The sequence below is a fragment of the Amphibalanus amphitrite genome, unplaced genomic scaffold, assembly GCF_019059575.1.
Source record: "Amphibalanus amphitrite isolate SeventyFive unplaced genomic scaffold, NRLGWU_Aamphi_draft 000775F_arrow, whole genome shotgun sequence".
NCBI lineage: Eukaryota > Metazoa > Arthropoda > Thecostraca > Balanomorpha > Balanidae > Amphibalanus > Amphibalanus amphitrite.
Window position 1 is genome coordinate 271,982 of NW_024882269.1, and position 12,666 is coordinate 284,647.

At 53.0% G+C, this 12,666-nt stretch overlaps 1 protein-coding gene across 1 annotated transcript; it reads right to left on the reverse strand.

The window, feature by feature from the left end:
* Window positions 1-11,110: 11,110 nt before the first annotated feature.
* LOC122365975 (trypsin II-P29-like) lies at window positions 11,111-12,666 on the reverse strand. Its single transcript, XM_043337673.1, has one exon. The coding sequence runs from the start codon at window positions 12,645-12,647 to the stop codon at window positions 11,379-11,381; it is 1,269 nt and encodes a 422-aa protein (XP_043193608.1). The 5' UTR covers window positions 12,648-12,666; the 3' UTR covers window positions 11,111-11,378.

Consider the following 12,666-nt stretch of genomic DNA (forward strand, 5'->3'; position numbering starts at 1 on the left):
TTTTTGGTGAATAACTTCACAAAAAACGGCCACAGAGCCGCGATTTTGGCAGCATCGTGTTCGCCTTGCTCAGGCGCGTCGAATAATATACTTTTTGTTCGGGTCAGGTCAACTTGGGGTGTTGACCTCAGGTCAAGGTCAGGTCAGCACCCCAGGTCACGAAGCTGGTTGAAAGAGGTCATGTCGCATATCATTCGATTCGGCAGGTCTTCCTGAGTCCATTGGTGGCGTTCCTGACTCGCTAGCTCAATTTGATCAATAGCTAGGTATTGACGAAAAACTAATATGACCTTGATGACGTCATAAATGACGTCACGCAAGGTCAACATTGCAAAAGTGGCGCATCTAACCTTGCAAGGAGTGCATCAAATCACGATTCTGTGTGCTTGAGATAGTTGGAGATTGTTCCCGGCGCCAGAATAGCAGTTTTCATTTTTCCCCATTGACTTATAATGGTGATTGGTGAGGTCACGAAAATGACCTGACCTCATATGAACTTAAGGAAAAATCCAAGATATACAAGTTGTGAGACTCATAATGGATACTAGATCCTGCAAGTTTCATTTTCCTGTGACATCTCCTCTAGCAGTGAGGGCGTTGCGAAGTTGCGACATCTGAAGACCGTGCAGAGGTTCACTTATGACGTCATACTTCATAGATCAGTGACCTGACCTGACCCAAAAATGCGGTCGGTGTCAAAAGATCCGGCTTGAATCAAAGGTCAGGTATGCCAAGTTTCAGCTCTCTATCGCCAGCGTGTTCGGAGCTATCGCGAAAAAAAAACCTATGGGGGGGGGGGGGGCGGCACCCCACTTTGACCGGCGAGGGTTAAACCGATGGCAAGCATGCTTTTCACTTTTTTCTTCTTGGAGAAAAACATGTTTGCCCTTTGAACCGATGTTTCGTTTGGTTCACCACTGCACTATCGGATCCGTGCGGCGTGAGTAAATGCCCCCGAAATCTTTCGAGCCCGCGCGGGGCCAGTGCTTGGGGTCAACTGCGTCGGGTTTACGATACACAGAGTGATTGGTACATACCCGATTTTAACCTGGACGGGCCCGGAGGGCATTCTCATCCACTGCAGCCGGGGGGGGGGGGAGGGATATCAAATACCCCCTGTCTTATTCCGTAAATAAGGGTGCTACGGAAACAAAAGCGGTTGGTACCAATCAAAAGATCTCTAGGAGACGATTCTCAGGCACCTATTTTTTTTTTTTACCTCAGGTCAATTGTGAAGTTTAGAGGTCAAGGTTAACCCGCGCCCTGGTGGGGTCTGTTTATAACGCAACCAGGTTGGGGGGCTATTTTTTGCCCCCCCCAGGTATCTCCGAAACTACGCAAAATTCAAACGGCGTTTGAAAGCCCTGTCAAATTTGTCGGGGAAATCCAATTTTATTGCCCTCGGGGTCACCAATGAGTACGTCACAGGTCAGGTCAAAGATAGAATGTTTTGCCGGTCACGGGTCTTCTAGGCAGGGATGGATTTTGGTTTTTTATTGGGGTTGGCGGCTGCACAGCCCTGAGGTCGCCCAAAGTGGTTCCGAGGGGCGCAATGGTCCGTAAGTGGGCGCCACCAGGGACGGTCGTAACGTAAACTTGGCGTTGGGGGGGAGGCAAATTGGCAAAGGGGTCCCTGTATCAAATGACTGCCTCAAGCTGTATCTGAAACTTAGTGGCGCTGTGCCACGGTTCTCACGCTGTTAACAAAAAAAAAAAAAAAAAACGTTGTGGTTCCGATGCCACTAAATTAGGTAGTCCAATTTTACCCTAACCCTGACCTGACTGTGTAGTAGACTGCCCCACCCCTGACTGCCTGACTTTATGTAGTAGATTGCCCCACCCCTGGCCATGCGCCAGCGGCCCATGTGCCGCTGTACGTAACATACCTGGCGCCGCCCCTGACTCGGCCCGCGGCGCACGGCCTGAGCCGAGGCCGCGGTTCAATAAACCAGAACAGAACGGACCGCCGTGGTGTAACATCTTGTATGTATGTACTTACATGTTTCTGTGACCTGGTCACCTGACATGAAATAACTGAGATGTGGAATTTTCAAGGAAGACGTCAAAATGATGGCCCAAGGGCATGATGCCAAATTTGGTGGCGATACGCGCCGCCGTTTTTACGCGATTTGCGAAAACCCTGATGGGAGTTTGCACCCCTGGCCACAACTTACCCACCATAGTGGTACCTAATTTTCCAATATGGCTGGACAATAGATATGTACCTACTAGCATAAGACAGCAGCTTGCAACAAGAAAGCACAACCTGAACCAACCATCGTTCATATGGTCGTTCATATGGTGCAGGCGAGTGACCACGAATCTGAAGTTACTGGGGACCACATGGAGGGCCGCGAAGACTAAATATTATATGCTAGATGTGGAGCGAGATAGGGGAAAGTGGGTGTATTGCGCCCTCCTAACCAATTGCGCCCACCAACATTCCCACGAATTCGATGGCATGTTTATAATTTTGTGTTCGAAAACAATATTTTCACCACCTGATAGTTCATTTTATGGCCCAAGCTCTCCGACGAAGCCAATCAGCAGGGCTCAGTTACGCCATAAAAGATATTACGGCGTTTTCTTAGCTTTTTTGCAGTATTTTGAACCGTTGGCTATAAAAATATGTGATACGTGTGTGATTTTCAGAGTGATATTTAGAAAGAAAGCCCATTTTTTCATTATATTTCACTTAAACAGTAAACTACCTTCAGCATATTTATGACAACTTCTACGCTTTTATTAAAAAGTACCTCAATTCTAATTGCGCCCATGGCAATTGCGCCATGGGGGCGCAAATAGAATAATGGTGTAGGCTATTGTATCACGACAGTATGAATGCACCATTATCTGATTGCAATAAAGAAGGAGTTTAATGCCAGGCAGGGCAGCCCGCTGTCGCCAGTCCGCAAATTATTTCTCTCGTCAAACTTATAATGCAGCTGCCATTTAGGTTGCCAACTTGTGGTGTAATTGACAAAATACGGCATTTTCAATATGGACTCGGGCGTGAGAGGTGACAGCTATGATCAAAAAGTAAAAACTGATGTCAACAAGTTGTCGAAACGATAAAAATTAATAATTTTGAGAGAAACGATTGAAAATTTAACCATACTTTCACATATATCTAGTCTGTTACATAAAAGGTTTTCGTTGCACTTTTACAAACATACGGACACATGTAAAGTTATTTACCTGGGCAAAAAACATCGCTATTTATATCTACCTTTATTATTTATCCAGCCTGATTAACATTATAAATGTTTAAGTAAGCCGCAATGACATTACACTGCCGGGGTGTATGCATTCCGTCTCATTCGCTTAGCCATGTTTAAGTATAGGGCGCAATTGGATTCTAATTGCGCCATCCCCCTGGCGCAATTTACAGCAGTTGTCGGTAAATGCGCCCTTTTGCATGTTTCTGAAAAGCAGCTGTCGGAAGCACACGAAACATTCTTAATTGATCGGGAGGCTCTTAAATCGTAGCTAATGAGTTCCTCTTTGAAGTGGTTACCAGTGCATGCTTATATCTCCAGCGGTTTTCTTACAATTAGCGTTTTTCCTTAAGGTGGCGCAATTCACCCTCCTTCCCTTACGTGGAGTGGGTGGAAAAATTGCTAAGAATAAAATCTATCCAAAAAATATATTAAATCGATCTGTCGGTTAGCTTCGGTTCCTAGTTTGTATTTTAGGCGTCTTAGAGGGAACTTGTTTTGTTGGCAAACACAAAGTCTAAATATGAACATAAACATGTAGGTATGGTCGAAAGACATTCTTAACCCTATTCCTGGCGGGGGGCCTCAGGAGCCCCCCCCCCCTGAGGTTTTTTGGTGATTTCTCCCAAATGCTTTGAGCTAGGAAGCTCAAATTTTCTGACTTTTACTAAAAGGCTTTTACGCAACATTTCTGAAAATTTTTGAGTTGATCTGACCTCAGGTCAGGTCACCAGAGGCGGTTTGGTGACCCTACCTCAGAAAAGTTTGCAATCACGCCAGAGCTAGAGTTTTTGACCGATCAATTTCTTCTCTTCAGGCTTTAGTTAGGGTACCAGTATGTGCAATTTGTATATCTCAGAATTTTCATATCTGTGACCTGAGGTCAGGCCAGACTCGTGACCTTTACATTGCAAGCCTATGGGAAAATATTGAAACGCCTCCTGCTTCGTGTAAACGAGTCAAAACCACCCAATTCTTTCAGTATTATGGAAGATTATCTCATCGGTGATGATCCTGGTGCTGCTAATTGACAGGGGCACCGGCAAAGGTCATCTGAGGTCATGTGACGTCATAAATCGTTTTTCTGTAAATAAATCACGACATGATGGTGCTAAAGACTTGTAAGTGGTACTGAACTGCTCGCCTGGTCAAGGCGCGTCGTTTGGTATGCAGCATGACCATACCCCACAGGCCACAACCTCATTGATGAATGACCTGACCTTGACCTCAGGTCAAATTTCAAATTGACCTGTGAAGGTCATCACATACTTATTTCGCATCGCCTCGGCGAGAGCAACAAAAAATGTATTGGTTTTATGTCTCTATGTTTCTTAGTTTAAAAGTTATGTAGGTAACTAATTCCAAAACATTTTATCGTTGATGACCTCTGGTGACTTCAATATTGACCTGACCTGAAAATGTTTTATTTAAAAGTTGTAGATCTTTAAACGACCTATCAAACGCCGTTCGCCGTTTGTCGCTGCGATGTGTAATTTTTTAGATCTGAAGGGGGGGCCGAATCGGCCCCCTCCCCGCCAGTTTCTTGTCCCGGCGGAGCCCGCCAGGAATAGGGTTAAAATGTCCTCCGTTGCCTACATATACTCTTCACGTCGATCTAGTAACAATATTTGGCTATGCAAGTTGAGGAGGTCGTCGGTTTTACTGGGGACGGTCCCCAATAACCCAAAAGTTACTGGGGACCGGTCCCCAGTGTCCCCAGTGGTGGTTACGCGCCTGTTCATATGCGTCATAAACGTCATAAAGAACGGTTATTAACAGCAGCGCATTCACCAAATGCCCTCACTCCCATGTGGCCACTGCGGGTCGGCCAGCGTCTCCCAGAGGCCGTGCCTTGGTACCACCACACGGACACCCTGCTCCGGGGACACGCTGACACCCTGCTCCGGGGACACGCTGACACCCTGCTCTGACACTGCACCCGGTTCCGCTATGAAGGTGACGGTCCGTCCCGATGGCAGGCGCTCCCCCAAGAGCCGCGCGGCCTCAAGCGCCTGACGACCTCCTCCCGTGGCCAGCTGGAACAGAGCAAGGGTCGGAACGGCCACCACCAGCTCGGCAATGCTCTCCGCCGTCACGTAGCAGTTGTAGCGGCCGCACGCGAGGGCCCTCAGCGGCAGACCGTGCAGAGCGGCCAGCACGGTCGGCACGGCGCTCTCACACACAACCCTAGTGTCGAGCACCTCCAGTCTCCGGAGCAGCGGCAGACCGTTGACCAGAGCAGGGAGCCTCAGCACGCGCGCCGCCCGCAGCCGCAGGTCCCGCAGCTGAGGGGCCAGCTGGGAGAGAGACCGGAGGAGGAGTGGGTGGACATTAGTGTTGCTGAGGTCCAGATGGGTGAGGTGAGCCAGGCCCGAGGCCGGCAGGTACTGGTGCGGGCACTTCACGCACGCCACCGATAGGCGCTGCAGTCGCGGGCAGCCGGCCAGTGCAGCAGCCAGCACGTCACAGTCCTCACGGGTGCACACTTTCAGCGCCGTTATGTCGAGCTGCTCCAGCTGCGAACAGCCGGTCAGCTGCGGCAGCCAGTCGGCCGTCAGCTGGGGACAGTGTGCCACCGACAGCTGGACCAGCTGCGGACAGCTGGACAGCGCGCCGGCCAGGTCCTCGCTGCTGACGTTCGTTCGTGACAGGTCCAGATGACGCAGCTGGGAAGACGGAGCCGGCTGAGGTGGCAGACCAGTGCACCTCAGACTGACGTACGTCAATGACAGCTGCTCCAGGCGCTGGAAGAAGCAGCAGAGCAGCTCGACAGCAGACCTGTCCACCGAGCAGATGTCGGCGTCCTCCGGATGTTGCTGGTAGTGAGTCACGGCCGTCGTGCGACTCGCCTCAGTAGGACTCCGGCCGTCCAGATGCAGTCGCCGCAGCGACGGCATCATCTCCAGCAGCAGCTTCACCTTCTCTGGGGTCAGACTCCCGTGGACGTCAGTCCCGTAGAGCTGGAGCTGCTGACGCCGCGCGAGACATTCGTCGGCGATCCCACGCCAGCGGCGCGACACGAGACGGACGGACAACTGCTCCCTCCAGTCCAGCAGGCTCAGAATGTCCTGCAGTGTCTCCGGTGGAAGACCATCCAGGAACAGACTCGCCATTGACTGTTGGGATGCACCTTCCGTCATGAATGTCACTTCGTAGTGCCAAGCTCACCTGAAGTTTTCACCAATGGTACACACCCAGCTTGCTTCGCCAAAGCTTCTGGCTCAATTCTATGGACATACTCTCCGCCGCTGACTGCACGACTGTGAAGTGGCAGCGGCGGCAGCCCGGCCGGCGCGGCAGTGGCTCGGAGTGGCGCAATTCTGTAAACCCTCCCTCCGTCCGCCCCGGCCCCGGAGGCCGCCGCTGCGCCGCGCTGGGATTCCCGTTACGTCACTGTCGACTGATGACGACATAGGACTGAGGAGCGTTCTCTCGAATGAGCTGGAATAAGTCAATCGATATTTTATGGCAACGATACATAGGCGTAGGAACAGGGGGGGCCGGGGGGGCCATGGCCCCCCCACTTTCGGAGGTGGGGGGGCCAGCAATGTTAACTGGCCCCCCCACTTTTTGCTGACTTAAGTGTCTGTCTGTACCTAACCTACCACCCGGTAACTTGACAACTATTCAGCTTGCCCTTTAATGAGGATTCCTTTTTGTTTCTACAGCGTTATTGACCGCAATTTCCTTCACTCAAGGAAGGAAACCATATCAGAGACAAGACTGTGAGTCCTGGTGACAGCATTTTGTTGAATACGAGGCGCGGGACAGCGAGCACTAAAAAGGTATAGGCAATACTAAGACAATACTAGCACGGTGCAGGAGAATGCGTATACAAACGACCAACGCTTGACCTTATCTGCTTGGGGTCGGCATAGTTCGTCAAAGGCGTACTAGCTGGGGGCCAGGGTGACCGTGCCTCAGCCTCGGTGCAAACAGGCTGGGGGCCAGCAATGTCTGTTTCTGCCCCTCCCCCTTCCACTTTCAGTGCAGTGGCGGTCGCAGAGGGGGATCAGGGCCATGCCCTTCCCCCCTCCAAAGGCTAATCAGGGGGCCATCATATCATTTGGCCCCCCCCCAAACAATCAATGGGCCCCCATGGGCGTATGGGGCTCTGGCCCTTATTCGATTGTCACGAGACTCAAGGATCCCACGCTAGCCATTAACAGCTCCCAAACCAGTCTTTGAGGGTCCTACACTGATCTCGGAGGGCCCTTCAGTGGCGGTCAAGCGCCCACATTGACCGCTGAGAACCCACATTGACCTCATTTGAGGGCCCCTAAACCGGCCTCAAGGGCCCAGCCGGCGTCTGAGGGCCTCACACCGGCCTCTGGTGGCCTCATTTCTGTCTCTGGGGTCCCAAGACTAGCCTTTAGGTGCCTTTGAGGGCCCCGCACTGAATTCTGAAGACCCGATGCCGGCCTCTAGGGGTCCGCATCGGCCTCTGAGGGTCCACCTTGACCTGAGGGGTCCAACGCCGGCCCATGCCGGTCTTTTAGGGCCCCACACTGACCTCTAAGGGCCCATGCTGACCTGTAAGGACCCACATTAGCCTATGAGGCCTTGCACGGGATTCTGAAGACCTGATGCCGGCCTCTGAGGCCCATCTTGGTTTTTGAGGGCCTTCTGCTGGTCTCTGGGTTCCAACACCGGCCCATGCCGGTATTTAAGGGTCCCACATGACCTCTAAGGGCCCCGCACTGGATTCCGGAGATCCGATGCCGGTCTCCAAGGGTCCGCATCGGCCTCTGAGGGCCCACCTTGGCCTATGAGGGCCCTCCGCTGGTCTCTAGGTTCCAAGTCCCGCCCATGCCGGTCTGTTACGGCCCCACACTGACCTCTAAGGGCCCATGCTAGCCTGTAAGGACACGCATTAGTCTCTGAGGGCCTTGCACTGGATTCTGAAGACCCGATGCTGGCCTCTGAGGCCCATCTTGGTTTTTGAGGGTCTTCTGCTGGCCTCTGGGGTCCAACACCGGCCCATGCCGGCATTTTAGGGTCCCACACTGACCTCTGAGGGCCCATACTGGCCTGTAAGGACCCACATTAGCCTCTGATGGCCCAAGTCGGCATCTTAAGGTCTCATCCTGCCCTTTGCAGGCCCTGTACTGGTCTCTGAGGGCCTTAACCCTCGCCGGCCGGGGGGGGGGGCGGGTGCCGCCCCTCCATAGGTTTTTTTCGCGATAGCTCCGAACACGCCGGCGATAGAGAGCTGAAGCTTGGCATACCTGACCTTTGAATCAAACGGGATCTTTTGACACCAACCGCATTTTCGGGTCAGATCAGGTCACTGACCCATGTGGTCATAAGTGAACCTCTGCACGGTCTTCAGATGTCGCAACTTCGCAACGCCCTCACTGCCAGAGGAGATTTCACAGGGAAATGAACCTTGGAGGACCTAGTATCCAATAGGAGTCTCTCAACTTGTATAATGTATATCTCGGATTTTTCCTAAAGTTCATATGAGGTCAGGTCATTTTCGTGACCTCACCATTAGGTATAAGTCAATGGGGATAAACTGAAAACTTTTTCTGGCGCCGGGAACGATCGATCTCCAACTATCTCAAGCACACCGAATCGTGATTTCATGCACTCCTTGCAAGGCTCGATGCGTCACTTTTGCAATGTTGACCTTGCGCGACGTCATTTATGAAGTTATAACTTATAAGGGTCTTATTAGTTTTTCGTCAATAACTAGGTACCGATCAAATTGAGCTAGCGAGTCGGGAAAGCCACCTATGGACTCAAGAAGACCTGCCGAATCGAATGATATGCGACATGACCTCCTTCGACCAATTTCGTGACCTGGGGACGCCGACCTGACCGTGACCCGAGGTCAACACCCTAAGTTTACCTCACCCAAACAAAAAGTATATCATTCGACGCGCCTGAGAGAGGCGAGCACGATGCTGGCAAAATCGCGGCTCTACGACCATTTTTTTGCGAAGTTATTCACCAAAAACGGAACCGTGCCTTGAGGCACTTGACCTGACCTCAGAGGTCACCGGTTTTTGTTTGTTTTGTTGGGTTAGGCCCTTTCGGTCCAATGAGACCATTTCAGAGCCGGAAGGATGATAGGATATAGGGGGAGACATTGGTCTGGGCAGGCACCCTAGTGAGTCGCCGGGGCTGAGCCCGTCCAGAGGACAGGCCACCCAGCCCCAAGGCACTCACTCCACCCGGCTACGGGGTGCGCTCCCTCGGGAGCAGCGGTGCCGCTCCAAGGGAGCAGCCCGCATGAGATAAAGTTGCCTGTCCAGCCCCCAGGGGGTTGCGGTGTGGAGGAGAAGGATTTCAGTATCCTGAGGATAGAAGCACGGAACGGTGTCAGAGGTCACCGGTTGACCTAGGACCATAAAATCGGGTATCGATCTCTGCGTCTCGTAACGGCGCACACGCTCGTTTTACCGCGACGCGCTAGCTCCACCTGGGGCGAAACGGCGAGGGGGGTCGTACCCGCCCCCCGCCCCCTCGGCCAGCGCGTATGTAGAAAACCTATAGGACCGGGCCGTGGAGGGTTAAACTGGCCTCTGAAGGCCCAGACCGTCTAAAAGTCCCACACCGGCCTCTGATAAGTGATAGTCAATCAGCCCAGTTGCAGTGGTCGCTGATATAAAACCTCTTAAAAACGTTATAGGCCTGGCTGAGCCTAGCTGGGCCGTTCATGCTGATTTTTATAGGTATATTGAAAAGACTCGCTTTGCACGTTTCACGCTTGCTCGTAATGAAAAAAGTTGCTGGATGCCTCTGGAATTTGCATGGGTGCCAACGGCTGCGGAGGACAGGGGAACGCGTCCATCAGTTTGAGTTTATGGACGGGAGACTCCCTGAAATTTCAACCAATTTTTTTCTTTTTTTGTCTCGATTTTTTTACCTCTGAGCATGTTTGCGAAAACAAAGTGGCCGAAATCCGAGGAGAAATCGGATTTTGGGGGTAGGTTAGGTTTTGGACCTCTGGGACCCTGGCCCCCCCCACTTTTGAAAACGTTCCTACGCCTATGCAACGATAAGCCATGTCATTTTCACCTCCCATATCACATGGCCGGCCATTGCCTTAGCAATGCGACACCGCGGCCATCTCTTCATTGGCATTTGGAGTGATGGGGTGGAAGTGCTATTCTTTGATGCAGGTGCGAAAATTCTGAACATAGGCAAAATGGCTATCCCTGGCCTAAAAATCCCATTGTAAAGCACAGTGGCGCGGGAACTTCTTCCAGACTGGGGGGGCTGAACCATAATAGAAATCAACCTAGGGTACCCCCAAATCTAGTTTTCTCACCGGTTTTAGGCCACTTATTTTTCAGACCTTGGCCTTTTCAACAACAAAAAAAAACGAAAATATTTTCAAAAAGTGAGGTATTCCGTCTCAGCTGAGTGAAGAAACTATCGTTTTGGCAACCTGGAGTAAAGGTTTTAATCTGCCAAATGAGTTGCCGAGCCAGTGAAATAGGTGGATTTTTCACTTACATGCTTTCTTCCTTTGTGACCCACAACCCCTAATTTGGGGAGGACAAGCTGCCCGACGGTTCCTGGCCTCATGAAACGTTGTGGGGCACCGCCCCCACGGCCGCAGAGTTGTGGGGGCAAGCTTCCCCCACTGCCCCCTCCCCCGGTTCCCACGCCTATGTATGAATCTATGAAATTATGTTAGTAGATTTCCGATTTCGATTCCTCCAGCTGGGGGGGCTCAAATACATTACGAGCCCCCCAGCCGAAAAGCTGGGGGGGCTCAGCCCCCCCTAGCCCCCCCGGTTCCCGCGCCACTGGTAAAGCATATTTGAAAATCGGACCATTTTATATTTAGCGTTAAAAATGCGTTGCGGTCAGCCCAAAATGTCCATTGCCGTCTCATTTATGCAAACCACGAATACTCATCTCATCTCAAACTCAACTCATCTTTAACTCTTTTTATATACAAACAGACAAGTTGTAGACTTGAATTGTAGGCTTGTACAAACAGACAAGAGACAGAAAAGAGGACTTAGCTTTATATCCCCAACAAAGCACTCAAAAGAGTACGTCATGGCATCGGAAAACCTTGCATTAACGAAGAATACCGCTGTACTACCGACGAATAAAAACCCTATTTGCTTAAATGTATGTTACAACTTACAACTCTTATCATATCGTCGGTGTGCCTGTTCCCCGCCGATGTTTTGTCTAGCCACAGAGCGAGGCGTCGGCGGTGGTGCTCTCGATCCATGTGAGCGCCGACGTGACGCGGCTGTAGACGCTCGGGTAGCCCCGGAGGCCGCACGGCACGTATCCGAACGACGTGGCGCCGACCAGCGTGAAGCGTCCTGCGAGCTCTGCCACCAGCGGGCCGCCGCTGTCGCCGCTGCAGGTGGCCTGGCCGGCCACTCCGCCGGCGCACACCATCGAGGTGGTGTCCAGGGTGGCCAGGTGGCCGGCGCACTGTCCGGGGCTCCAGATGGGCAGCTGCACCTCCCGCAGGACCAGGGACTGACTCTCGTTGGAGGCGGTTCGCCCGAACCCGGTGGCCGTGGCGTTCATGCCTGCGAACGTCTCGTCGGCCGGCGGCAGGCAGACGGGGCTCATCTCGGCGCTGATGGGCACGGCAGAGGCCAGACGCAGGAGGGCAAAGTCGTCGCCGCCCGTGAAGCTCGTGTAGTTGGGGTGCACGGTGATGCGCTCCACGGAGAAGCGCAGTTCACCGGCATCCGGCTGGCCGATCCAGTGATCGCCGAGCAGCACCTCGATCCGGTGCGGCTCGGCCGAGGCCACGCAGTGGGCTGCCGTCAGCACATAGCGGCTATTGATGAGGCTGCCACCGCACCAGGTGCGGTTCGACCCGGTGTACACGACGCCCGCCTGCCACGGGTACTCATGCTCCTCCGTCGGCACACCGCCGACAATGCGGGAGTGGCGCAGGGCGCGGCCGCAGCAGGACAGCGCCGGCACCTCAATGTAGCAGAGGTAGCCGGTGTGCCGGACAATGTGGTCCGAGTGAAACTCGATGGAGAGCGAGAGCGCGCGCCGCTCGCTGACGCTGCCGGCGCCGCAGAACCGGGTGCCGTTGATGGAGAGCCAGTCGTAGGCGCACTCCGAGTGCGGCTCGATGTCCAGATGCGGACAGTAGATGCGCAGCTGCTGGCCATCAGCACCGGTGAACGTCGGGTACGTGAAGTCGAAGCTGTTCGGATAGAGCTGCGGATAGTTGGTGGACTGGATGTAATACCGGCCGGCGGCCAGCGGCACGGTCTCATAGTTCTCCGTCTGAACTTCAGCGGAGAGCGGCAGAGGCTGGGCGTCGAGGGGTGCCATGGATGCACCGTTGGTGGTCCTTGGTTTGTACGGCTCTAAGTGAGGCTCGTCGCCGGCAGGCTGAGCCTTTTTCCCCGCAGGGGAGCCGGCGGCAGCCACGACAAAACTCACCAGGAGGCAGCACGTTACCACGGAGAAGCTCATGATGAGACTGCGTGTGGCT